Source organism: Ahaetulla prasina, chromosome 2, assembly GCF_028640845.1.
Source record: "Ahaetulla prasina isolate Xishuangbanna chromosome 2, ASM2864084v1, whole genome shotgun sequence".
Lineage (NCBI taxonomy): Eukaryota > Metazoa > Chordata > Lepidosauria > Squamata > Colubridae > Ahaetulla > Ahaetulla prasina.
The window spans coordinates 196,089,460-196,114,889 of NC_080540.1; the positions used below are offsets into that span (position 1 = coordinate 196,089,460).

Genomic DNA, 25,430 nt, shown 5'->3' on the forward strand with positions numbered 1-25,430 from the left:
AGATTTAGCCAAAGAACACCTTTCTTAGCTGTTTTGGAAGATCTAGGATTTTCAAGTTTTGTTCAGCACTTTTTGAGTAGAAATAGGAGATCATCAAATAAATAGCCAGATATGTTATTTTAGAATTCAGGGCCTTGGGCAGGGACAGGAGAGAATATTGGACTCCCCCACCTCCACACATAAAATTAATTTCTATTACAATAGATTAAAAAAAAGAGAGAGAGAAGCCTGAAGAATTTTGTTATTGAACTCAACCTGGGAGAAAATCCAACTCAGCTCTTAAGACCTTTGATGGCCCACTGATTTTAATGAGAAATTTCCTATTTTGATGATGCCCTTATAATAGTTACACCCATGATAAAATATTGCTACAAAAAGAGATGACAAATCAGAAGTACAACCGGAAACCACAGCAGGTCAAGATGACAAGGTCACTTTTTTCCCCAGTCATCCTCCTTGCCTCCCAGTACTGAATGTGAATTATGTGATTCAATCTTATGTGATTCACAAGAGGTCCACTCTAACAAATGCTGGTGCGTTTGATATCAAATGAAGGTATCCAGAAAGGGTCCAGGGATGATCAGTTAAATTAATAATGGTGAGCTAAATCCATGCACCTCAGAAGGGTTCCCCCCCACTTTTTTTTTTTTAACAGAAACAAGATTACTGGATCTCAGGTTCATTTATTCACCAAATCTGGCAGTTGAAAATAAAAGCCTGATGGAAAGCAAGAAGAGTGGCTGCAAGATTTATATATATAAAAGCAGAAATTAGAATTAGAAATTATTCCTAATTGACCGCTTTGTTTTAATTTTTTTTACTAGAATTAGATAATATATATATAGATATAAATCTGCAAACCAATCTTTATTACGGTCACACGCCAGCATACACAATGCTAGTCACTAGCCTGTTGGGAGAGATTCGGGGCCGCCACGAACCTGGCATGCTTGTCGATGGACGCTAGGTCAACCCTGGGCGAACCGTTCCTCCTTTCACCAGTGACCCGACCCAACCCTCCGCGTTTTCCCTTAAAAGCCCGCGGCTGCCGAAAGTAAATAACGTTCGCTCTGAGGAAGAAACGGCCATAAACCCCGCCCTGCTTTAAGCTTTCTAATGAATGAAGGCGAACCGAAGCGCCGTTTACATTTTTTTCCCCCCTCATTGTGACGTCGGCAGACCCGGCTGCGTTCCATTCACAGCGACCGAAGCAAGAATGAGGCTCGACGCCGGAGAGAAGGGAAAGGAGAGAGGAGAGGATGTGGGGGGCGGAGCGAGGTAGTAAAAGGAATCCTCCCCCGCACTCGAGCCAGCGTGCGGGGAGCATTGCCACTACCAGCAGCTCCGTTATTAATGACTTGAGCCTGATACGGCGCGGAAGCAAAATGTTCTAAGGCCTTAGCCGTTCCCGGGCCAGGAAGGAGCCTGCGCAGAGCCGGCAGCCATGGTGGAGCTACGGGAAATGGACTGCAACGTGCTTCGGCACCTCCTGCATCGGGGGGACCGCAAAGGCGGGAGCTACAACCAAAACGGCGGCGGCGGCAACACCGCCACCACTACCAGGTCCTCCTCTCCTCCAGCTGGCGGGAAGTGTCTCCTCTTGGACTGCAGGCCCTTCCTAGCTCACAGCGCCGGCTACATCCGCGGCGCGCTCAACGTGAGGTGCAACACCATCGTCCGACGGCGGACCAAAGGGTCGATCAGCCTGGAGCAGATCCTCCCGGCGGAAGACGAGGTGCGCTCCCGCCTGCGTTCGGGTCTCTACTCGGCCGTGGTTGTGTACGACGAGCGGAGCCCGCGGGCCGAATCTCTGCGGGAGGATAGCACCGTGTCGCTGGTGGTGCGGGCGCTGCGCAAGGACGCGGAGCACACGAACATCTGCTTGCTGAAAGGTAAGGGGTGTGTGTGTGCGCGCGCGCGCGCGCACGAATACCGGTATTAGCCGTGGAGTGGGGTCAGGCGTTTGGACTTGTGGCCCTTAAGACTCACTTCCCCGACGCTGGACCCGGTTTGAGCCAGACCATCCTCCGGATTGTGGGTTTTAAAAAGGGCCGGTTGGAATGTGCGGGGCCCCCGGGGGTTTAAATCCCTAGTAAAGCCAGGGAAGGACAATGCCACTTAAGCATGTGCCTCTCGCCCCTCGCGGTTTGGAATACGCGGGATTCGCAAAAGGCTTGAGGTTTATAATCCAGAGCCCTCTGGAAGGGACCGCCGCCGCTGCTATGCCTGCTTTGCCCGAGGAGGACGGAGACAAGTAGGCTTAGCCGGGTCGGAGAGAGAAAAGGGCCACGGACACGAAGACAAGTCTTCGAGTCGGGCCCTTTTCCCCTCTCTCCTCCATTTATTTATTTATTTATTTTTATTTACATTTATATCCCGCCCTTCTCCGAAGACTCAGGGCGGCTTACAGTGTATAAGGCAATAGTCTCATTCTATTTGTATATTTACAAAGTCAACTTATTGCCCCCCCCCAACAATCTGGGTCCTCATTTTACCTACCTTATAAAGGATGGAAGGCTGAGTCAACCTTGGGCCGGGCTTGAACCTGCAGTAATTGCAGGCTGCTGTGTTCTAATAACAGGCTCCTTACAGCCTGAGCTATTCCGGCCCCATCCCTGCTAAGTCGCCGTTTCAGTCCTATCGGGTGTCTTATGTGGGGGACTCGGCAGTGAGCGCTGCCGGGGGGGGGGCGGAATGAAGGGAGGAGGAGGTCTTAAACCCACCCATTCGAAGGGCACAACGTGTGAGCCGCGTGTCAGTCCCCTCTCACGCCCTTCTTCACTTCCGTCTGGCGGGGCGGGGCTGGACGGGGTCGGGGGGAGAGCGCGCTCTCTCTGGCGTGGTTTGAGCAGCGGTGACGCCAAGGGCCCCCGCGGCTGTTCTCTCGCTTGGCTTTGCGCCCCTCCGTCCGCCACCTGCCTCGGGCTTCTTCGGGGCGAAGTGTAAGACGCCCGTTATTAGAAAACCTGCAGCAATCGGGACGATAGGAAACCTTCCTTCGGCTCTTAGAGAAAAAAATTCTCAGACTGGACCAACCAAAAAAGGAAGAACCGTGTGCAGGTTCCAGCAGACTTATTTCACTTAGAGCAGGGGTCTCCAACCTTGGCCACTTTAAGCCCGGAGGACTTCAACTCCCAGAATTGGAGCGCTCTGCTTAGGCTCTTTATAGGGACAAACCTCAGGCAACTATAGAGCAGGGGTCTCCAACCTTGGCAACTTTAAGCCTGGAGGAATTCAACTTCTGGGAGTTGTAGTCCTCCGGGCTTAAAGTGGCCAAGGTTGGAGACCCCTGACTTAGAGGTTTTCAACTTGGCTGATCCTGATCTCCTCTCCTGTCCTCTTCCCCTAATTTCTCAGATTTTTCTCTCTGCCCCTTTGGGTTTGGCAAAGAAGCCAGGAAAGAACCTGGAAAGAAAGTGGGACTGTGTTCCTAAAACCCCAAAGGGAGCCTTTTCTAAAAGGCATTTGATGGATTTTCGGAAGAAAATGGCTTGGGAGGGTCCCACTGTTTGGTCAACTCAGAGCTTGCCGGGCGATCAAATTGCCCTCACAGAAAAGTAAATAGTTCAGCAGCAGTCAACAGGATGTGGACTTTATAGAATAGAATAGAATAGAATAGAATAGAATAGAATAGAATAGAATAGAATTTTATTGGCCAAGTGTGATTGGACACACAAGGAATTTGTCTTGGTGCATATGCTCTCAGTGTACATAAAAGAAAAGATACGTTCATCAAGGTACAACATTTACAACACAATTGATAATCAATATATCAATATAAATCATAAGGATTGCCAGCAACAAGTTATAGTCATACAGTCATAAGTGGAAAGAGATTGGTGATGGGAACTATGAAAAGATTAATAGTAGTGCAGATTCAGTAAATAGTCTGACAGTGTTGAGGGAATTATTTGTTTAGCAGAGTGATGGCCTTCGGGGGAAAAAACTGTTCTTGTGTCTAGTTGTTCTGGTGTGCAGTGCTCTATAGCGTCGTTTTGAGGGTAGGAGTTGAAACAGTTTATGTCCAGGATGCGAGGGATCTGCAAATATTTTCACGGCCCTCTTCTTGATTCGTGCAGTATACAGGTCCTCAATGGAAGGCATTATACAGCATTATACAGCCCTATGTGAGAAAAGCTCCTGGGAAATTGACCCAGAGCGAGAAAAAACCATTCAGTTGTGGAATTGGGTTATCTAAGGTGTTGGGGGTGGGCCCAAAAATTTAGCAAAAATCGATGCTTTGATTAATAATGGTTTCCCTTGTAATCTTTGGCCCTCAGCTACTTCCCATTTCTTGCTTGGGTGTGGCCCAAGGAAACCAGGCAGTATTGGAGGGGAGGGGGGTATTTCCTGCCCATCTGACTTATTAGCTGGTTGTGTGTGCATGAAGGCAGCTGGTGACCTTTTGAATTACAAAAGCTTTGGGTGGGTGGAAGGGAAAAGGGTGAGAGATCCTGTTTTATTGTTCCCCTAATGGCCTCTCCCCTTAGGAATGCATGAGAATAAGGGTGGTAGTGGTGGGAAGTAGCCCTATAGTTCTATCTGTAGGGGTAGTGCCATGACTCCAGGGACTGTATTTCTGTCCTCTGGAAGGAAGTTCTTATGAGCTTTTGTGGAAAAGTCCCCCTCCCCCCATTTGCAGCATTGAGTCCTTAAATAGCCCTAGCCAAAATTTTCCAGCTCAGAATAGGATTTATTTCATGGTTTCCTTCTACTAAGGGACATTGGAAAGACGGTGGTCATAAGCCCCCTCAAATATAATTTAAACATTTTCAAAACCTTGTGTTATAGATGAACAGGAAGCCCTACAGCCTACATTTTAATCAATAGATTTGCTAATTACTGAAACTAACAGTGATGATGAAAAAAAAAATGAAACCTGAGTCTTGAGATAAATGGCTATAATCTAATATAAGGGAGGCTCTCTTAAAAATAGAGATGATTCACGGAACAATTCTCCATGGCTTTTAATGCCAGAAAATCATGTTTATAGCAGACAAAAAGTCAAAATAAAACCAATTCCATTGATCAATTTCAAAAGGGAGGTGTACTCATTTGACAGGTGATTAGTTCTTTTTGAATCTTTGCTTCCTTTGTGTTTCACCTCAGTTGAAATCATGGATGATTAGCAAGATTGGGGCTTTAAGCTGTAACCTTTGTTATCTAATTACCCAATTGCCATGGTTGGAATTCTTGTAGTTAATTCCCAACCTTTATAGAAGCCCTCCTTCTGATTCCTGGAAATGCTTGATGTTGCAATGCAGTTTTGCTGGGGGAAAAAAAATGTCTGCTAAAGTTGGAGCTGGTTGGGGAGGGGCTTGGAAATTGGAGCGCTCTGCTTAGGCTCTTTATAGGGACAAACCTCAGGCAACTATAGAGCAGGGGTCTCCAACCTTGGCAACTTTAAGCCTGGAGGAATTCAACTCCCAGAAAGCTGGCTGGGGCATTCTGGGAGTTGAAGTCCTCCAGGCTTAAAGTTGTCAAGGTTGGAGACCCTTGCTATAAAGGATCAAGTACCTCTTTAGAATTTAGTTATTTCATCATGGCCTTGGTTTCTCCTGGGCCATGCTAAACAAAGCTAGAATTAATTATGAACATTTGACTAATTTACCTAACTTAGTGTTCCATGTTTGGTTTGGGCATATGCAGAATATGAACCTTACTGGAAAGGTCATTTTGCATGTAGCCTTGTAATGTATACAGTCCTGTTTTTATTCAATTAAATTCAAGATTTATTTATTTTTTTACACTGGGAGTCAATTCTATTGAACAATTAAATGCAATTTATTTTTAGCTTACTGCTCTGCGAATAGTGCATTTTTACAATAGTGCTGTTCAAAGATCTTGTCATTGGTAGAGTTCCTACAAACTCTGAGGTTGATAGAAAATATTTGCTAATGCTTAATCTTTTAAAATTTTAAGAGGAATTGCTACATTTAGCTTAACTGTACTTTTACAGACACTTCAGAACTAGGGAGGAAGGGTCTCTTTCCGGTTACTTTTCTAGCTTCCCCCAATAGGTTTTTGGGGAAAAAACTTGCCTGTTGTAATTGAGATCTGGCCAAGAGAATGTGAGGTATTTTACTGAATCAGCCTTCTTCATAGAATACCCTACTGTTATGTGCATTTTAGCCACTTTTATTATAACATCTCCTCCTGTGGCTTATGAACCAAGAAACTGTGATCCATTAAGGTCCTTGGGCTGGTTGATATAATTTAATAAATCAATAAATAAAATAATGTAGGAGGAGGAAGGATGACGGCCTTGTACTTAAAAGCCTTCTCAGTGTGGGCCATTCTGTAGGACAAGGTGAAATTACTCATACTAAAAATTAATGTGGTTGAGAAGGGCACTGTATTTCTTTATGAATGGTAGAACTTGCTGTCCCTGGGAAGATAAAATCACCATTTGGAGAGTGCTTGTTAATGACATTTGGCTGAACTCAGATGAGGGTGATATGTTGTGCTCCATGATTTCTCAGCAGCTTTCACTATCGTCAATCATGGTCCAGCTGGGAATGATGGGCACCATATTATGGTGGTTCTTCCTGATTTGTTGGTTACAATGGGTATTGATGGAAGGAAGAGGTCATAACCACAGCCTGTCATTTGCAGAATGTCTCAGGGTTTGAAAGTCACTTTTGTGCTTAACATCTGTATGAATGATACTTCTGGGTGAGGTCATCTATCATTTGGGAGTTCAATATGACCACCATGGTAATGATACCTAATGATATGTCTTGATACAGAGCCATGCATGTGATCTGGTCCATGTCCTGTCTGGAGGAGAGGGTGTTCAAATCAGACTTGGTCTCAATCCTAACAAGACCTAGTGCTTGTGGATACTTGGGTTCCTCAGTTCTGAGAATTTTCCAGCTTTAGTTTTGGATGGAGTAGGACTTTCCCATTTGACATTGGTGTGTACTTTGGAACCAGGAGGCAACTTTACCCAAGAAGGCCTTTGAAAAGATTCATATAGTGTGCCTGTAGTGCCCATTTCTAATTCAGGATGCCTTATGGTCATTCATGCCCTAACCACTCCTAAGATGGATACTTGCAATGCAGTCTATATTGGACTGCCCTTGAATACCACCCAAAAGCTACACCTAGTCCAAAATGCGGAGGTGTGAGCAGTGATGGCATGGCACATCATGCCCATAGGGCACCACTGCTTTGCAAATAGCACTGGTTGCCAGTTGACTTCCAAGTGCATTACGAAGTCTTGGCTATCACCTATAAATCCTTTCCTGACATAGAGCCTGGTTATTAGAGGGACTGTCCTTCTCTGATGGTTTCAGCCCACCAGATTCCCCTGATCAAACAAGATAAGCTATTAGAGTCTAGGAAGTATGGCTTCTCTATTGCAGGACCTGCCCTCTGGAACTGCGCTCTCCCAGAATGGCTTCTATCCTAATCTAGTTCTGAAAGTCTGCGACAAGCCTGCCTGATGTGTGACCAGCCAGCTAACCAGCATCCTTGTGCAGTTTTTTTTTTAAAAAAACCACCTGAAAGGGTTTTAAAGAAAGTAATAAATTCACTATCACCCTGAAAGACATATTGCTGACCAGCTCCTAACATGGCATGTGTTCTTTTGTAGCCCATGTAGATTGGTCTGTGCAACTTGAGTGTTCTCCCAGGCCTTGAGAAGGGTGCTTGTTGAGCTGCTTTAGGTTCCTTATTTTATTTTATTTTTATATATACACAGTAGTGCTTTGGTACTCAACTGCTTTGAAACTCATCAAATTTGATACTCAGTCATTTTGACACGAAAATTTTGTCCTGGTCTCATCATTCATTCACTCATCATTCGTTTGGTAGTTAATGTACAAGCTAGGACTTGTCAATTTTGGCTGCCTACATTATTCCATATGGGAAAAATTTTGTTTGGTACTCCTCATTTTTGGTACTCGTGCCTTCTGGAACCAATTAATGATGAGTACCAATCAGGGGTGGGTTCTGCTTACCTTTATTACCGGTTTACCACGGGAGCATGCACATAGGAGGCACCAAAAAAGTAGGCATGGTTCAAATGAAGCTTGAAGATGTAAACTAAGTCATGGTAGGTTCCTTGGTAACCTTCCAACAATCATGAAATTACCCTGTTTCCCCCAAAATAAGACACCCCCTGATAATAAATCCAATTGGGCTTTTGAGCACTTGGCAATAAGGCCAAGCGCTTATTTCAGGGTTCAAAAAAATATAAGACAGGGTCTTATTTTCGGGGAAACACGGTACCAATTCCTTGGAAACCAAATATTCATGATCACATACTCAGTTTCATTGTATTTTTAGAGTACAGAGAGTACTTAACGTAGAAAAGGTTGATTAATGACCATTCAAAATTATGTCAAACTCAGTTACTTATGACTCATCCTTGAAGTTACAACTGCTGCACGGTCATGTGATTGATTGCATTGCAGGAAATTGGCTTGCATTTACAAAAGGTTATAGAATCCTGATGTCACATGATCACATTTTGCAGTGATTTTTGTTGTCTTCCCAAAAAAGCACCCATTAATTAGGCGGACTATTAAAAACTATTTAAAACTTAAAATGGGAAAGTGGGCACTTCCTTTTCACACTTCCTGTAATATAAGGCCAATTTCCTAAAGATTGGTACTAATTGCCACTGGTCACCTAAAAGCTTCATTTGGGAACCCTTGTTAAGATTGTCAATGATGTTAGGAGAAAGTAATTTGAAAGAATGTAGAGGCTAACCTTATTTGCAGTGGTGCCAAGCAAACATGGACATATCCAGCCAAGAATTATCTTTGAGGGCAGCTCTAACTTTAATTTTTGTCAACAGTGAATCACATTTCATTCCTCTGCACTGAGTTTTTTATTACTCTATCAAATGCTTCATTTTTTGAAAGTACATTTTTAGAAATTGTATTTGATTACCAATAGTGATAGCATATATCACTTTATTACATCCTGTACTATCCTGGTGTGCCAGTTGATTGCTATTGCTTTCATGATAGCCCTTTTGCTCTCTGGTCCTTTTGATTTCTTTGGCTGTTATGCTTTGACAGCTCTTCAATATTTCCTTTATACATAAATGCCTCTGTAGATTAACCAAGGATTCCTTTCATTGAATAGAAACCACAATTAACCATAGCCAGCAGTCAGAAGGTTTCAAAGTAGTCCATGTTTATCTCAGCCTTTTTTCTTTGTCCTCTATTTTATCCAGTGTGGTGTGACCCATGTCTTCATTTGATATGTGATTTGTCTCTACAGCCATAAGATCAGCTAATTATTTTTGAAGTCAAAGCCAGCTTTGTATAAATGCAAATAGCAGCTTGTTTTTTCTGTAAGGCACTAATATAACAGATGGGAAACGAGCAGGAGAAATGGGCAGGGGAATTGGGGATCTGTATCAGTAACATACCTTGCAGGAGATCTTTTGAAGACACCTTTGCCAAGTCTTGAGTGCAATTCCAGTCTTCTGTTAAAACTGGCTAGTTTTAGTCGGTTTAGGAAGCCATGCACCATTGAACCTGATTAGGCTTGATTAATTGGTATAGGACATCATCACCAAGGAAATCTTAGGTTGCGGGAAGTCAAAGTTTCCAGAAGAAGATTCATACTATTGCCAAGAAAACTTCATGAACAGGTTTACACAGTGTCATTAAAAATTTAAAACATCCTTGACTTCACTATCTCTTGTTAAAGTGAGTCATATCATTCCCACTGTGCTGTGGCATCATCTCTTCCTCTGCTTTTAAGCAAACATCTGTGGCGATGGGCATTACTATGTAAGTCTGAATACACATTTATGCATGTTGTACATATGTTGGAGGTGGGCCGGCCTCTGTGTCTACTTGTGCATTGGTAATAGTTAAATAAATCTGTAGCATCTTGTAATTGATGACCACCACTTGATATGTTTTCTTTTTTACTTTCAGGTGGCTACGAAAGATTCCAGTCAGAATATCCAGAATTCTGCACAAAGACAAAATTTCTTACAGCAGCCTCCACTTTGGCACCTGTGGAGCATCTGGACCATAACTGCAGTTCCTGTGGGACACCACAGCATGATCAGGTAGGCTGGCTTCTCTCCGCTTCAAAGCTGCTGTCTGAAGCAAAAAGCTTCCTTTTGTTTATTGATGGCATCCATATCCCTCTGGTGATATACACGGGGGTTCTCCTCTTAAGTTTAATTTAATCATGCTTGGTGATGAGTCATATATGATGCAGAACAGCATCCAAGGTAAAATATGTTTTTTATAGTTATAAAATCCTAAAATCAAGACAGTATTTTTCTGCGTAAAGCAATGGCAGCTCTAGGAAGTTTCTCAATCCTTCCAGAGATGTTAAGGTTCTGATCTGGTAGTACAAAGTAAAAAAAAAAAAATCATTGATGGAATTTCTGTTGGCAAACAGAGTTATGAGAGTTGAGCTATAGAAAGGACACTGAAGGAACACCTGGGCTGGAATTTCAGGTTCTCCAAATCTACAAGGGCAAGTTGTTATACTTTTCTCTAGTATTGTGGGGGATTGATTCTCCTCTTTTTTTTGTATCTCACCTTGTGAGATAGATTGACCTGAGATGTAGATTGGTCCCACGCCATCCAGTGAGTCCCGTGGTCATGTGGGGATGTAACTCTAGGTTTTCTCATCCGTTCCAAAATTTAACCATGAGGTTGTTCATATTAGCCAATATAAATTTAGTAGTATAGTGAAGCACTAGAGGAAAATCAAAGCAACATGCTTGCTGTGTGGTCACAAACAACATAAGTTTCTTTTCCCTCTGCACAGCATTGTTGGCCAGAAAGCTCTGGGTAATTTGTTGTCAGTTGGAGTGATATGGGAAGACGGATCTATCTTAACTGAGAAACAGGGCAATGTTTTTATTGCGCTTTTTCTTCTGCTTTTTAAAAAGATAGATTCAGATGTGCTCCTGATGGGTGCCTAGTGAGGCAAATCTGTAAATCTCTGCATGTGCTTTTTAGCCCAACAAAGAAAATGGGCAGGACTTGCGTATCATGCATTGATGTTCTTAATTGGACCCATGTTTTGTGTCTTGGCTTCCTAATGAAGATGTATAAGCTAGATATAGTTTATTTTGGGAAGCGCTGTTGGCTCTAGATTTAGAGAGCCAGATTAAGTGAAGAGTAAGGGGTATGATGTGAGAGCCTGTTCCTGAAGTTGGGAATCAGTTGGGATTGTTACTACTGTACCAGCCTTCCTGCTGAATAGCAGCATCCCTGCCTGAGGTCCTTGATTCAGTCAACCAAACTAATGGTTCTGGGAGATTTCTCTGCCCTTGTTGCATCGGCAGACAGTTACCCAGTGGTCTTGTTTAAGGTGACCAGAGCCCTCTGTGGAAAGGAGGACTCTGAGGTTTACAGGGTTTGAAGCCTTCTGGATCTGGGATTTTACCATCTTCGGTGTTGAATGGTATGGTATTGGCCAAACAGACCTGGTTTGTCATCTGGGGTGCCTTCTAGAGTCATGACTCTTGCCGGAAGAGCAGGTGGCAGTCATAGCTAGCAGGGCCTTTGGACTGTAAAACTTCTTGTTATGTTCCAGATTCAACCTTCCTTGCACCCTGAGGCTGTAGTTGCATTTACTCATGCCATGGTCCTCTCTAGAATGAATTATTGTAATACGCTGTAATACCTTTAAAAAGTATTTAGAGGCTTTACCTAGAATGCAGCTGCACATTTAGGCTTGCCTTTGTATGGTATGAATTACATCTCTTTTCCGTGAGCTCAGCCAGTTGCCAGTTTGCAATCTGGGTGCAATCCAAGGTGCTGGATTTGACCTTTAATGTCCTACGTGCCCTGGGACAGTTATTTGAGGAACTACCACTTCCTAGTTACATCTATCAGTTTCATCTGGTTGAGCAGCAGATGTATGCTATCAGTCTTACCTTCTAAGCAGTTATATATCTGGTGGGATGTAGGCAGCAGGCCTTTTGTGCTGTGGATCCTGCCCTATGGAACATCACATGACTGCAGGGGGTATGTGATACTCCTACTTTTGAGAATGGGTTGTAACTTTGGGAGGTTGGGGATTCCATGAAAACTTTGAATGGTTGATAAGCGACTGAATATTAAGCAAGGATTATATGAGAGTTTTGTCCTGCAGCGGATAGAGATTGAATCAATAAAATTAAAACCTGGCCTCCTGAGAAGGGTATTTTATAAAGTTATGTGTAACTTCATTAACCTCTTCTAGACTCTGCTTGATGTTGTGTTGCAAGCTACCTTTTAGTTTGTCAAATTAGATCCAGATTTATACAAAGAAGCTAAGACCTGAAAAGAAAAAGGTACAGCTGAGTTCATTCGGTTGTGAAACTGATATAAAATAACTTGCAACCCAAAAATCACATGCAGCGGATGTATGTTATTTTACATCAAGGTGTGTTTGTTTGTGTGTGTATGTACTGCATTTATGCAGATGTACCAACTTAACCGTAATAAAGTATCTTAATTACAACAGCATCAACAGTCTAGGTTGCTTTGATTAAGATGGCTTTAATTCTGGCAAACCCTGGTTCACTAACAGAGTTCTTTATGTAATTTCTAGGGTGAATGATCTTTGTAGTTAATTGGAACTTAGTGAGCTTTCTCTACCTAGTATTAGAAATTCTAGCCCACAAGTACTTTAACGTTCAGGTGCCATAAACCTGCATACTTTCCAAAAAAGAAAATACATTGAGTAACATATCATGTTCAGGGATAGGAGAGGGAGGTAATTTATTTCCAAAATCCATATATTTTCAGAAAATTATTTTAGCATTAACTCTCTACCGCTAAGTTTGTTGCACATATGTGTCCCTCAAGAAGAGATTAATACTCTTATAATCAAGGAATGTACAAATCCACACACTGACAAAGAGGCAGTGAAATTCCTTCTCAAGTCATGTGATTGCGTATGTAGCAGAAATTAGGCAATAAGAACAGTTTATTCCTTGGAATGCATGTAGGCTGAAGCAGTCAGGTCCCAGGTTATCCAGGGATAATACTGTAGTAGAGTAGACTTGGCCTCATTTGTGACAAGAGTCGTGGTGGCCTAGTGGTTAGAATGCAGTATTGCAGGCTAACTCACTGCTCACTCCAGCAGTTCGAATGTGAACGATTCAGGGTTGACTCAGCCTTCCATCCTTCGGAGGTTGGTAAAATGAGGACCCAGATTGTTTGGGGGCAATATGCTGACTCTGTAAACTGCTTAGAGAAGGCTGTAAGGCACGGTGAAGTGGTAGATAAGTCTAAGTGCTATTGCTATCTTCTGCCGATCTCAGAAGTGGAGGAATCCAGTGATGACTGGTCAAATCCTTTCTAGCTGCTAGTACAGCAGGCCACTGTGTTGGCTTCGTCTGAGCTTAACACACTGAACCAAACCTGCAGTGCAGAGTTACGTCATTAAGGAAGTGATAAAGTACATTCCAAAGTTATTTGCTAGCAGGTATGCAGGTTTATTTGGAGAAGGGCAGTAAATGTGTATTTTTTTTTCTTTGCTGTCAGCAACTGATATGGAACCTTGGGTATATGTTTCACAGCGGGGTCTGTCCAAAAAACGTATTAGGAGTTACAAGTTCATGGTGACTCTGCATTCTCGCACTTCTAAATAAAATTTAGGGAGGCATTTTTGCTAACACCCATTTTTGTTCATCTTAAGTACAAAGTGCAGAATATAAACACTGATTCCGTAGTTTGTGTTTAGGAGGCAAGGCGGGGGGGATTTTGAATGTTAAAATGGTGGGTAATATCAGAACCGTGGACAGATTTCTGTAGTTCATGGTTGGCAATTTATACATGTAATTTAACTGCAAACAGCAGAGACTGTGTGGTGACAGTCTTTGTTTTTTCGACTGAAATGTAGGTATGGAAAGAACATGTTGCAACCTGTACAGTTAAAGCACAATGTAGTTATGGGGATAATATTTAGTATCTTAAGGTTAGTGAAAAGAAGCTATAAAGTGGGTGAACACTGTTGACTGTTTGGGACAACATTTTCTGAGTTGTCAGAGATCATTAGGACTCATGACTCCATCTTTTCTTAGCAGAGTGGGTAAGTTCCTTTATTGCTGAACTTCAGATTTAATAATCTTCTATTTAAAATATTCTCTAAACAGAAATGTTTTTTAAAAAAATTAAATTATGAAATAATGAGTGCTAAAGCTATATGAAATAGATGAGCAGGTGTAACCAGTAAGTAATTGAACGTTATTGAATTAATTGAACGTTAAAAAAATTAGCAAGATGAGAAAATTTCCCAGTGGAGAATACTCCATGTGCATCTAGACAGGAGCCTATAGAAGTTCAGGTGATGTCCTTTTTGACAGAATTGGCAAGATGTAGACCACTGCCAGTGTATTGTTTTTATGTTCATGAGGTCCTGTGCTTTTCTTTTTTCTTACACTGTCCCCTCTTTTTTCATTTCTTCCCTCTGACGTAGGGTGGCCCAGTGGAAATCTTGCCTTTCCTCTTCCTTGGCAGTGCTCATCATGCAGCTCGGAGGGACATGTTGGAGGCCTTGGGAATCACGGCCTTATTAAATGTTTCATCGGACTGCCCCAACCACTTCGAAGGACACTTTCAATATAAGTGCATTCCAGTAGAAGATAACCACAAAACTGACATCAGCTCCTGGTTCATGGAAGCCATTGAATACATAGGTAAGATAATGGTGAAGTATGTCATGTTGGTGGAAATGATTGGATTTTATTTTATTTATTAAGTTTAAGCCACCGAATAGCTAATGCCCTGGGCAATTTACAACAAAGCTTACTAAAAATTTGAATAAAAACATGAACAATAAAATCAATAAAATGTTTGGACTGGTGATTAAGGCATCAGGTTAGAAGTGGGAGACTCTTGAGTTCTAGCCTTAACTTAAGCACAAAGCCAACTGGGTGACCTTGGGCTATTCCCTTTCCCTCAGCCTTGGGAAGCATACAATTTATTTATTTATTTATTTATTTGATTTTTATACCGCCCTTCTCCCGAAGGACTCAGGGCGGTGTACAGGCAGAATAAAACGAACAATACAAAATACAATTAAAACGGAATTTAAAAAACTTATTTAAATTAGCCTGAAAATTTAAAAATTTACCATACACTAAAACCCCATTTAAAATTAATAAAATTTAACATTTAAAATTCAATTTAAGCCAGCCCTGCGCGGATAAAAAGGTGTGTCTTCAGTTTGCGGCGGAAAGTCCGAAGGTCAGGTATTTGGCGTAAACCTGGGGGAAGCTCGTTCCAGAGTGTGGGAGCCCCCATAGAGAAGGCCCTTCCCCTGGGGGCCGCCAGCTGACATTGTTTGGCGGACGGCACCTTGAGAAGTCCCTCTCTGTGAGAGCATACGGGTCGGTGGGAGGCATGTGGTAACAGCAGGCGGTCCCGTAAGTACCCAGGCCCTAAGCCATGGAGCGCTTTAAAGGTCGTAACCAACACCTTAAAGTGCACTCGAAAGGCCACAGGTAGCCAGTGCAGTCTGCGCAGGAGCGGTGTTACATGGGAGCTACGCGTGGCTCCCTCTATCACCCGCACAGCTGCATTCTGGACTAACTGAAGCCTCCGAGTGCACTTCAGGGGGAGCCCCATGTAGAGAGCATTACAATAATCCAAGCGAGAGGTAACGAGCGCATGAGTGACTGTGCACAAGGCATCCCGATCAAGGAAGGGGCGCAACTGCCGAACCAGGCGGACCTGGTGGAAGGCCCTCCTGGAGACGGCCGTCAAATGATCTTCAAACGACAGCCGGTCATCCAGGAGGACACCCAAGTTGCGCACCCTGTCCTTTGGGGCCAGTAACTCGCCTCCAACAGTCAACCGCGGCTGCAGTTGACTGAATCGGGATGCCGGCATCCACAGCCACTCCGTCTTGGAGGGATTAAGCTTGAGCCTGTTTCTCCCCATCCAGACCCGTACGGCTTCCAAACACCGGGACAGCACTTCAACAACTTCATTGGGGTGGCCTGGGGTGGAAAAGTACAGCTGGGTGTCATCAGCGTACTGTTGGTATCTCACCCCGAAGCCACTGATGATCTCACCCAACGGCTTCATGTAGATGTTGAACAGCAGGGGCGAGAGAATCGACCCCTGCGGGACCCCACAAGTGAGGCACCTCGCGGCCGACCTCTGCCCCCCTGTCAACACTGTCTGCGACCGGTCGGAGAGATAGGAGGAGAACCACCGATACACGGTGCCTCCCACTCCCAATCCCCCCAACCGGCGCAGCAAGATACCATGGTCGATGGTATCAAAAGCCGCTGAGAGGTCTAATAGGACCAGGGCAGAGGAGTACCCCCTGTCCCTGGCCCGCCAGAGATCATCCACCAATGCGACCAAAGCTGTCTCCGTGCTGTATCCGGGTCGAAAGCCGGACTGGAACGGGTCAATGGCAAACAACTTCTGAAAAACCTTGCCAAAAACACTGGGGCTACTTGAGCTGGCGGCCATCAAGAGTCAAGACTGACTCATGGGTCAGTCCATGTGCACACAAACGCACAGAGCCAAAGAAACCATCATATAAACTAGGCAGCTGCAAGGCAGTTCATTCTGCACCTAAAAACATACAAATGAAAAGCCAATTAAGAAGTCTGGGAAAATAGCTTCCTGAATGGTGCTAATGTGTACACCAATCATGTCTTGCTGGGGACATGGGGATGTTGCCACAGAAAAAAAGCTCTCTCCTTGAATGTGGACTGCCACGATTGGCTGCAAATTGTAGGGCCCAAGTTTCTAATCCCAGAACTGTATTCTTCAGAAAGCATTTGACTGTCCGTTTTCTAGTTCAGGATGCAGAATTTTGGCTCACACCATGCCATGTGTTTTTGTGGGTGTGACACTTGTTTTGTGTACTGCAGAAGATGCTCTTTTTTTAAAAGCAATGTTCTCAACAGCTTTTACTATCGTATGTTAATTAGATTTCTTTGAGCCTAGTCTTTCTGCCTTCCTATTACATCTGCTCCTTTGCTGTATCCAACAGAGCAAAAGCCCCAGAGTGCTGTTTCTGGGCAGGGCAGGAGGGAAGAAGCTACAGAGTTTCAGTAGCACTAACAGCTCTGTTTCCCCCACTTTCCAACATCTGATAATAGGACTACTAGACACACCCCTCCAGAGCTTTGAGTTTTTTTCAGTTGTAACAGTATGCTTTATGTGGAGAGAGAGAAATATTTTTGTAGAGCCACTCCTCTCAATCCAATTGACTCAGGGAGGAGTTAACTTCATCAGCGCAGCAGAATTCTTGCATATTACCAGGAGCCTCACTTGAGGCCAAGATTTAAGTTCTGCAGGAAATTCAGAACTGAGCTTGAATAAAGAAAGCTATTCTCCAAGTTTCTTGGAAAGATCTCCTTTCTGAAACAAATGAGGGTGATCTTCCCAGTCACTATTCATTCTTCTATTCTTGTGATATGAATAATCCACACAGAATTGCAACATAATTTAGATTGCTTTGTGCATACCATATATCACACCTTGATATTCAGAACTCTGTTTAGAAACAGCTTACCTCCCATGGAGGAGTCATGGGTAGATATTTGGTCTAACACAACTACTTTTTGAGGGATGTTTTGCTTGCATTCAACTGAGGGGTATTAAAGATTGTGATATTGGAAAGACTGATGATAGATAGAGAGAGAGAGAGATGCGATTTAAAGGTACCTTGCCCTTAAAAAAAACAACTTTCCACATAAGAAAAGCTGATTCCTGTGACTTTGGATATTTGTATATCCTTAACTACTGGTAGCCATATATGGTATCTTCCCTGCTTCCAGACATTTTTTCGCATACTTCAAAAGGATTGACAGGGGCCTGGGGGGAATATTGGCTCACAGCTCCGCAGTTGGGTCAGAGTTGCATTTTAAGAGTTGAAATATGCTAATGCTTCTGCTCTGCTCCCCTAGATGCTGTTAAGGTTTGTCACGGACGGGTGCTCGTGCATTGCCAAGCTGGCATTTCCCGATCAGCTACCATTTGTTTGGCTTACCTAATCATGAAGAAGCGAGTCAAGCTTGAGGAGGCCTTTGAGTTTGTCAAGCAACGTCGGAGCATCATCTCTCCAAACTTCAGCTTCATGGGTCAGCTGCTTCAGTTTGAATCCCAAGTGCTGACCACATCGTGTGCTGCTGAGGCTGTGAGCCCCTCAGGAACGCTAAGAGAAAGGGGGAAGAGCTCCTCCACACCTACGTCCCAGTTTGTTTTCAGTTTCCCCGTCTCTGTGGCAGTGCATTCCACTTCAAGCAGCCTTCCTTATCTGCATAGCCCTATCACCACTTCTCCCACCTGCTAGAGTAAGCCTTTGGGCTCACACCTAGGGACCTCGAAGGACACAATCCTACAGCCCCGTTGGCAATCACTATAGGCAATAAAAAACTCTGCCCCCCTCCCCACAGCCAAATGGAATGCACCAAAGACAGAGCAATTATGGTCAACGTTACAGCTAGAATGGAACCTAGTGGGGAGGTCCTTTCTTGGCAAGATGTTTTACCTCATTTTCTAAAACTATATAAAATATAAAAAGCTTGAAGTTTTAAAGTCCTGATAATGTTTTTGGGTGTCGGGGAGGGGGAAGACAAACGAAAGTCAAAGGCTTGAATGTGGTTGAACATCAGGCTGAGTTGTGTTAATCTGAGCCAGTGCTCCCAATATTTTGGACTATAGATTCCAGAATTTTCAGCCAGCATGAACCTACAGTCTCCAACTATGTGAGGGTGAGCAAGCTGGAGTATCTGCGTATGTGTGAAGAGCCTGCTAGGACAGGACACACTTCAAAAATGATTGGGAAGGAAAGTTTTGGGTCTTATGTGAGCAGAGCCTCTCTCTGCTTTTTTTATTGAAGCACCTTGTCTTTTTCAGGCTTCTGCGGGAGCAATAGTTGCATTAAATAAAGCATCTATTAAAAGTAGCTGCATCTTTTGATCAGGCTTGCTTGAAGCCAGAATCAAGAGCTGCTTTAACAAATGCGCAGGAAGTCTTGGGTTTATATAAGCTCCAAAACAAGGTGTCCAATCTGGTTTTGAAATGTGCATTCTCCTAGTGCCTGCACCTGATCACCTTGTATCAGCAGCAACCCCCAGGGTAGACGTATTTTATTAAAGTGCCTGGTTTTTGGAGTTCTTGATTGGAACTTATAACATATCCTAATGTCACCCGTTTTGCTAAGCTGAGGTTTTGCATAAAGAAAGGGAAAAGAATTGAAGGCTCACCGTGAAGTGACTTTCAGATTCCTTCCATGAAACTAATTTAAAATGGAAAAAAACAATGGATTCTGATTTATGAACCTAGGGAAGATATTATTTTTTGAGACAACTTAGGAAATGCCAGCAAACCTGGAAATGCATGCTTGTCCTCCCAGCTTTTGCCTCTGAGGGTGATGTGACAAGAACATCTTTGTTCATGCTTATATTGGATTCTTGGTTCCTGATTATGCCTCTCTGGTGTGATAATTTGATCAGCCCTAAATTAGTGACCTGTGGCCATTGTTTCTCCTCTTAATGGGAAGGAAGCCTTTTGTATCTGAATAATAGTAAACGGGCTTCACTGACACAAATGAACAGACATGTTTTTTTCTTCTTCACCTAACACAGGCTGCATGCAAGTGGTTTAGTGTCTTGAGTCATCAGGGAAGAAAGCATTCAAGCTTTCTTCCAAGCAGCGTCCCCAACAGTGAGTTCCTGGAGATATTCAAGTCTCATAAACTCCAGTCAGTATAGCCAGCTTTTAAGGATAATAGAAATTTAATGAGAATCCGATTAAGAAAGGCTGAATCTTCTCCAGGCATGCTGGCTTGGGAATTCTGGAAGTTGAAGTCCACACTTCATAAATTTACTATGGTTGAGCAACACTGCTTTATAAAATAATCCTCCATGTGGATCCTCAAAGAGGATGTAAGTGTTGCACTCTCCCTCCCCCGGAATCCTACGTAATGTGGCAACGAAGACCTTTACAGCAACCTTAAGAGAAAGGGCATGTAGGGAGATATTTTTCTTCAAGAGAGATGCCAGCCTGTAAGATTTCTAGATAGCAAGGATATACCCTTTGGTTCAGATCAAACTCCTTCAATTTACTGCTGAAGCCAATTTTAAGTAGGACTTTTGAGCAAAACATATAATTCCTACTGGGATTTAGCCCTCATTTCTTTTGAGGTATATCCTCACGGTAAAATTGGGCTAGACTCCTGGCTTTTGTCCAGTCCCACATCGTTCTCCCCACCCCAAATTGGACCCATCACATTATGCCAAAGATAGCCACATGAATCTTCTACACTTAAGCTAGTCTTTCAGAATAGAATGGTTTCATGTTTTGCTCCTTGATGATTATATAGCTTGGGAGAGTTTACTCTGAAGAGATCTTTTGACTTCCTTAAAGATTAGCTTATTTTTACTGTAGCACATCAGGTGCCTATGGATGATAAGTGTTTTCACAGGCAGGATCTTGCAGGTTCTGCCTCTTGTGGGCACAATATGGGAAGTTTGCACACCCCTTCGAACATGACTTGGCCTACCCTTCAATCAAAGTTTTTGATACCACACCCAGTCCAATTGTGTATATTTTATATAGAATGTCTAAATTGCATGTGTGTTTTTTTTTAGATTGTGACTATGTTTAATTTATTGCTTGATAATTAGTTGAAATAAATTTTCAGCTGTGGTTACCTTTCATAATGAAAATTAAAAGGCTCACTCATTCTTTTTTGTGTACTTAACAATAGTTGCAGTGTCCCAGAGTCATGTCATCATCTTTTGCGATCTCCTGACAATAAGGAAGCCAGGTTCACTTAACTACCGTATATACTCGAGTATAAGCCGAGTTTTTCAGCACGTTTTTTGTGCTGAAAAACGTCCCCTCGGCTTATACTCGAGTATATACGGCTTATACTCGAGTTTTTTTTTTTTTCTTCTTTTTTTCACATTATACCGGATGGCGCAAACTTGGCGGGCTTTTGCATTAGCGCGGGGAAGCCCTGCCGGTGCAGTGAGAGGCTGAGGGAGGGAGGGTTTCCCCGACCGGTAGCTGCCTCATTTCCCACCCTCGGCTTATACTCGAGTCCCCAGTTTACCCCAGTTTTTTGGGGTAAAATTGGGGACCTCGGCTTCTACTCGGATCGGCTTATATTCGAGTATATACGGTATGTTACTAACTTAATTGCAGAGACTTACTTAACAACAGTGGCAAGAAAGGTGGTAAAATGAGGCAAAGCTCACTTTAACTGTCTTGCTCTAGCGACAGAATTTTGCACTCAGTTGTGCTCGTAAGTCGGGGACTACGTGCATTGGTTTTGCATTCAAACCAAAGCGGACTTCCTACTATCGGGAGATATTTCTCCCCCCCCCTATTTAAAATGGGATATCAAAACACGTGCTTTTGAATGATAACCTTGTAGAGAATTTAGGTAGGTTCTAACAATATTTTTGTAGCCTGCAGGTTGATCTTAGGCATTTAAAAAAATTATTTCCCACCTTTCTCAAGTACTCAAGGTTGTTTTGCTTTATTCCAAGGAAATTTGAGTTGAAAGATATAATTTCACTTTCATTTGGGAAACATGTTTATAAGGAAACAATGATAAAAAGGTTGGGGGACTGGTGGTGGGGGAAGAAGGGATGGTTTGGTGAGAGCGTCAGATGTATGCAAGTGTGCGGTGCTCATACAAGTGGAGTGTGCACTCATCCACCACTTGTGCGGCCCAGTGGCCTGGTAGCACTAAAATACACTGTCTTATCTGTGCAGAGGGGAATACGGTGAACAAAAGGCATTTTGAAAAGACGAAATAGTTATCTAGGAAGGAAATCTTAAGACTGCTATTATGAGCAACACTACTACTACTACTGCTACTACTACTATTACAGGAGAATAGTTTCATGGTTAATATGTCATAATAAAAGTTCAAATGTTCAAGTATTAAAAAAGGAGAGTTTATTGATTCTGTCACAAGGTACTATATGTCTTGACATTAGGTTAAAGCACAATAAGAGCTAACTTAGTTGTTACATTGGCTTTATGCAAAATTCCATCACAATGTTAAATTAAGAGAATCTAACTCTTAAGGGGAAAAAAAGGAAATAACCAACTCCAACTCACAGACAATGAAGAAACCATACTGAGACTTTATATGTTCTTCTATTGCCAAAAGAAATCAAGAATACCAGGCTAGCTATGCAAGCAAGTTACACAAGATTATTTTTTAAATGCAAAGTTAGTACTTTAATGTCTATGACAATAACAGATGCCAAGATGATCTAAAGATATATATATATATATATTGACAGAGGCCATCAACCTATATAAACAAAGACATCAATTCTGAAAACTTGCTGGAAGTCTTGAAGGCATTACAAATAAATTAAAAAATATTGTTGAAATTGCACTATAAACAAAGTCTTTAAAATCTTTTACCAGTAACTTTTTTCCGTAGAACCATTACATAAAAACATCTATTTTATGATCAATTAATTACAAAAATGGTGGTCAGTGGCATACAGATATTTAGATGCATATTTAGTCTTTTTTTCTTCAAATTTACAGATTAAAAGGAACATGAATGGAAGACAGGAAGAGGAAAATTGTGCCTTATATTATGGCACAAACTCTTATGGAACATTTCTGCTCCATAAACAAGCAAATGCTATAATGTATTTGTCAGCCTTTAAGCTTTGTTTTTATACAATAGGTGTTGTACAGCTACTTCGTTGAAAACTGCTCTGTTATTTAGTCTGCCTCATGTTTTCCCCATCTAATAAAGCATGAAGGAAACTACATCACAAAACTCTTGTGTAAAACACAACTATGTCACAGGTGTCAAACTTGCAGCGGTGCATTAACGTTGCGTTATGTTTTGCGATGTTTTTTCCATTTGCGGATCTTGGGTGGGCATGGCCTGTGCATGATGCATCTGGCCCATGGGATACCAGTTTGACACCTTACTCTAAGATTAACATCTGGCACCAAGTATAAATTCTACAAATAGAACGAATATACATGATTTTTTCATAACCAATTGTTACTGTTTTATCCAATTCTATTTTTTGAATAATTTGGTATAATTTTGGCATTATAGGAGGGGGTAGCCAAGAAATGAATAACACCAGAGCCCTGCTTTCAAGCCCTAGAAATTTTGATTCTAGAATTTTAGTTTTGTGGCTGTTCTCTCACATAAAATATTTATAATCTGAGTAGCTACACAATTTATAGAGATGCAACAATTAGGAAGCCAGGCAGTTCCAATCCCGTTCTATATTTTTCCAGAGTTATGAAAAAACTACAGCATATGTAAAACTTGTTTCTCTTGGCTGCAAAATACTGAGAAGCTATTAGAAAAAGGTGTGTGTGTATGCATACATACATACCGATACATACACACATAAATACAGACACACACACACACACACTTTGTTTATGAACCAACCCAAGAAATGAACCGTGGTGGATGAGTTTGTGTATTGCGCTACAAGTAATTTAAAAACAAACCCCATTATGCCTTACAGTTGTATTTGAATTCTGGAAATAAGGTTTCCAGCAAAAATATAGCTTTTTTTGCATACATAGTTTATATCCTTGTTTAAAAAGAATCAGCTGCAGGGTTGGTTGAATGCCTTGTTATACTTTTCCATAAGGAGCTGCAAGGAAGCTGTAGTGCAAGGAAATAATAGGAATGTTAACTCTTCTATATTAGATAGCAACCCCATGAACCAGATACAGTAATTGCAAGTTAAATTGGCATAAAATGTGGTTGCAGATGGCAATTTCATTGACTTTGTCCACGTTTACAATAGCCCATACACGGACCCTACCCACAAAGCAGGTAATTTGGATCACAAGAATCTTTGGAGTTATATAGTCAGGCCTTCAGGTGATGGGACAATCCAGTAGTGGACTTTGCATGTTGGCTTTGTTCTTGTAAATGGGAACTAGAGTTCAAATGGTACATCTGTTTATGTTTTATGCTGCCATGAGACTATGCTTCAACAAACTGCATTTGGTTCATTATTTATGTAGTTGTGTCTTAGTCACACCAGGATATGATAATATGCAGTTGTGGCTTGGGGGAAGGAGCTAGTAAAATAGTATTAAAATAAGAGAGATCAGAATATTGTGCATGTACATCAAGTTGAAGGCATATGTAAAAATCAAATTTTCCACAGTGACAAATTTTAGTAGGCAGATGGAATTGAAAATGTTTGGCTGCCTAGGGAGAAAATTCTCCCACCATACTGAGAAAAAATAAATAGCTGGTTATTTGTTGTCCTTTAAATCTCAATCTTCTACCTACTGGTTGAGTCATTCCTGCATTTATTCAATTGATTCCTTAAGGGCTGAAACATATATCATTGAAGATCTATGAACTAACTAACACTCCAGTTTTTCATTTTCCAAGTAGGGGAAATCCTTCAAATCGTTCTCTTTGTGACATTTCCCAACTGAAAATTGCCTTCTTGGAACTGCTGCTTGGCCTACAATGGACAAAAGAAAGTGTGAAATACGCAGCTGCAGTGATTGGCCTGAATATCCTCCCCAATTCAAGTCTGCACATTACAATCACTCTATATACTGGTATCGGCTCATAGATCTCGTATGAAACTGCTACTTTACCTGGAGATTCCCATCTGGAAATTTTGCCTCTTCATTCTAAAAACAGCAGCTACCCACCTTTGGACAATAAAATGTTCTCTCCTATCTGCTTAATATTGTCATTTGTCATTTCCAACATTGACAGATATTGGTCACAAAATGAAAAAAAACCCACTACTATTGGAATTACCATGGCAGAATGCAATTCACGATCCAAATATCAGGCATTCAAGAATGCTGAGGATTATATTACAATAAAAATGATGACCATTCCCAAGATTCCTAGCACTTCCTAGCCTCTGCATCAAATTTTCGAAGTTTGTGGAGAAAGATTTAATCTTATTTAAATCAAAGGTATGCAAAAAATTTGAAACCAAGTAGTCTGAGTTTTTATTTATAAGGTACCATTTCTGAATGAGTTGGGATTTCTAAAGAAAGCTGTAACATATTTTGCACTTAGTTATGAATAATATATCCAGAGAATTCAGAGGCTTCAATGGATGGAAACTTTAAAATATGCTGTATTTTTCAATTGATGGCTATTTTAAAAAGCCTCTTTATTCCATTTCTATCCTCCAGTTTATATGGTAGTCTGGTGAGAGAGCAACTGTGAGACCACCCCATCCTTTGTTTCTTGATTAACTTGAAGAAAAAGCCAAATTCTACATCTGTTTGTTTTTGTAAATCCCAGCAACAAAAAAAGCAGAAAGTAGCTATCAGTTTACCCAATCTCTCCTCCTTTCTCCTCTCTTCACAATGACATTAGGGCAACCAAAAATAGCCAAAGACATTATTGTAGCTGCAACCCCCGTTTCCCAACTCCCAGGACTGTAATTAAAAAAAATATGCTCAACAGATTCACCAATTTATATTTATAGGTATGTACCTAAACATGTAATACAACAA

The 25,430-nt window shown here is 42.0% G+C and overlaps 2 protein-coding genes across 4 annotated transcripts in view; one reads left to right on the forward strand and one right to left on the reverse strand.

Moving 5' to 3' along the window:
- The window catches only part of LRRC14B (leucine rich repeat containing 14B), a 48,688-nt gene extending 46,016 nt beyond the window's left edge, over positions 1-2,672 (reverse strand). For all 3 annotated transcript variants that reach the window (XM_058174238.1, XM_058174239.1, XM_058174237.1), the window contains exon 1: positions 2,500-2,672. The gene's annotated coding sequence lies outside the window, so the exon portion shown is untranslated. The remainder of the gene's footprint in view (positions 1-2,499) is intronic.
- On the forward strand, positions 1,198-20,647 carry DUSP4 (dual specificity phosphatase 4). Its single transcript, XM_058174244.1, has 4 exons — positions 1,198-1,892; positions 9,906-10,042; positions 14,407-14,626; positions 17,864-20,647. Exons 1-4 carry the CDS (start codon positions 1,445-1,447, stop codon positions 18,247-18,249), a joined length of 1,191 nt encoding a protein of 396 aa, XP_058030227.1. The 5' UTR covers positions 1,198-1,444; the 3' UTR covers positions 18,250-20,647.
- The last annotated feature ends 4,783 nt before the right edge of the window (positions 20,648-25,430 follow it).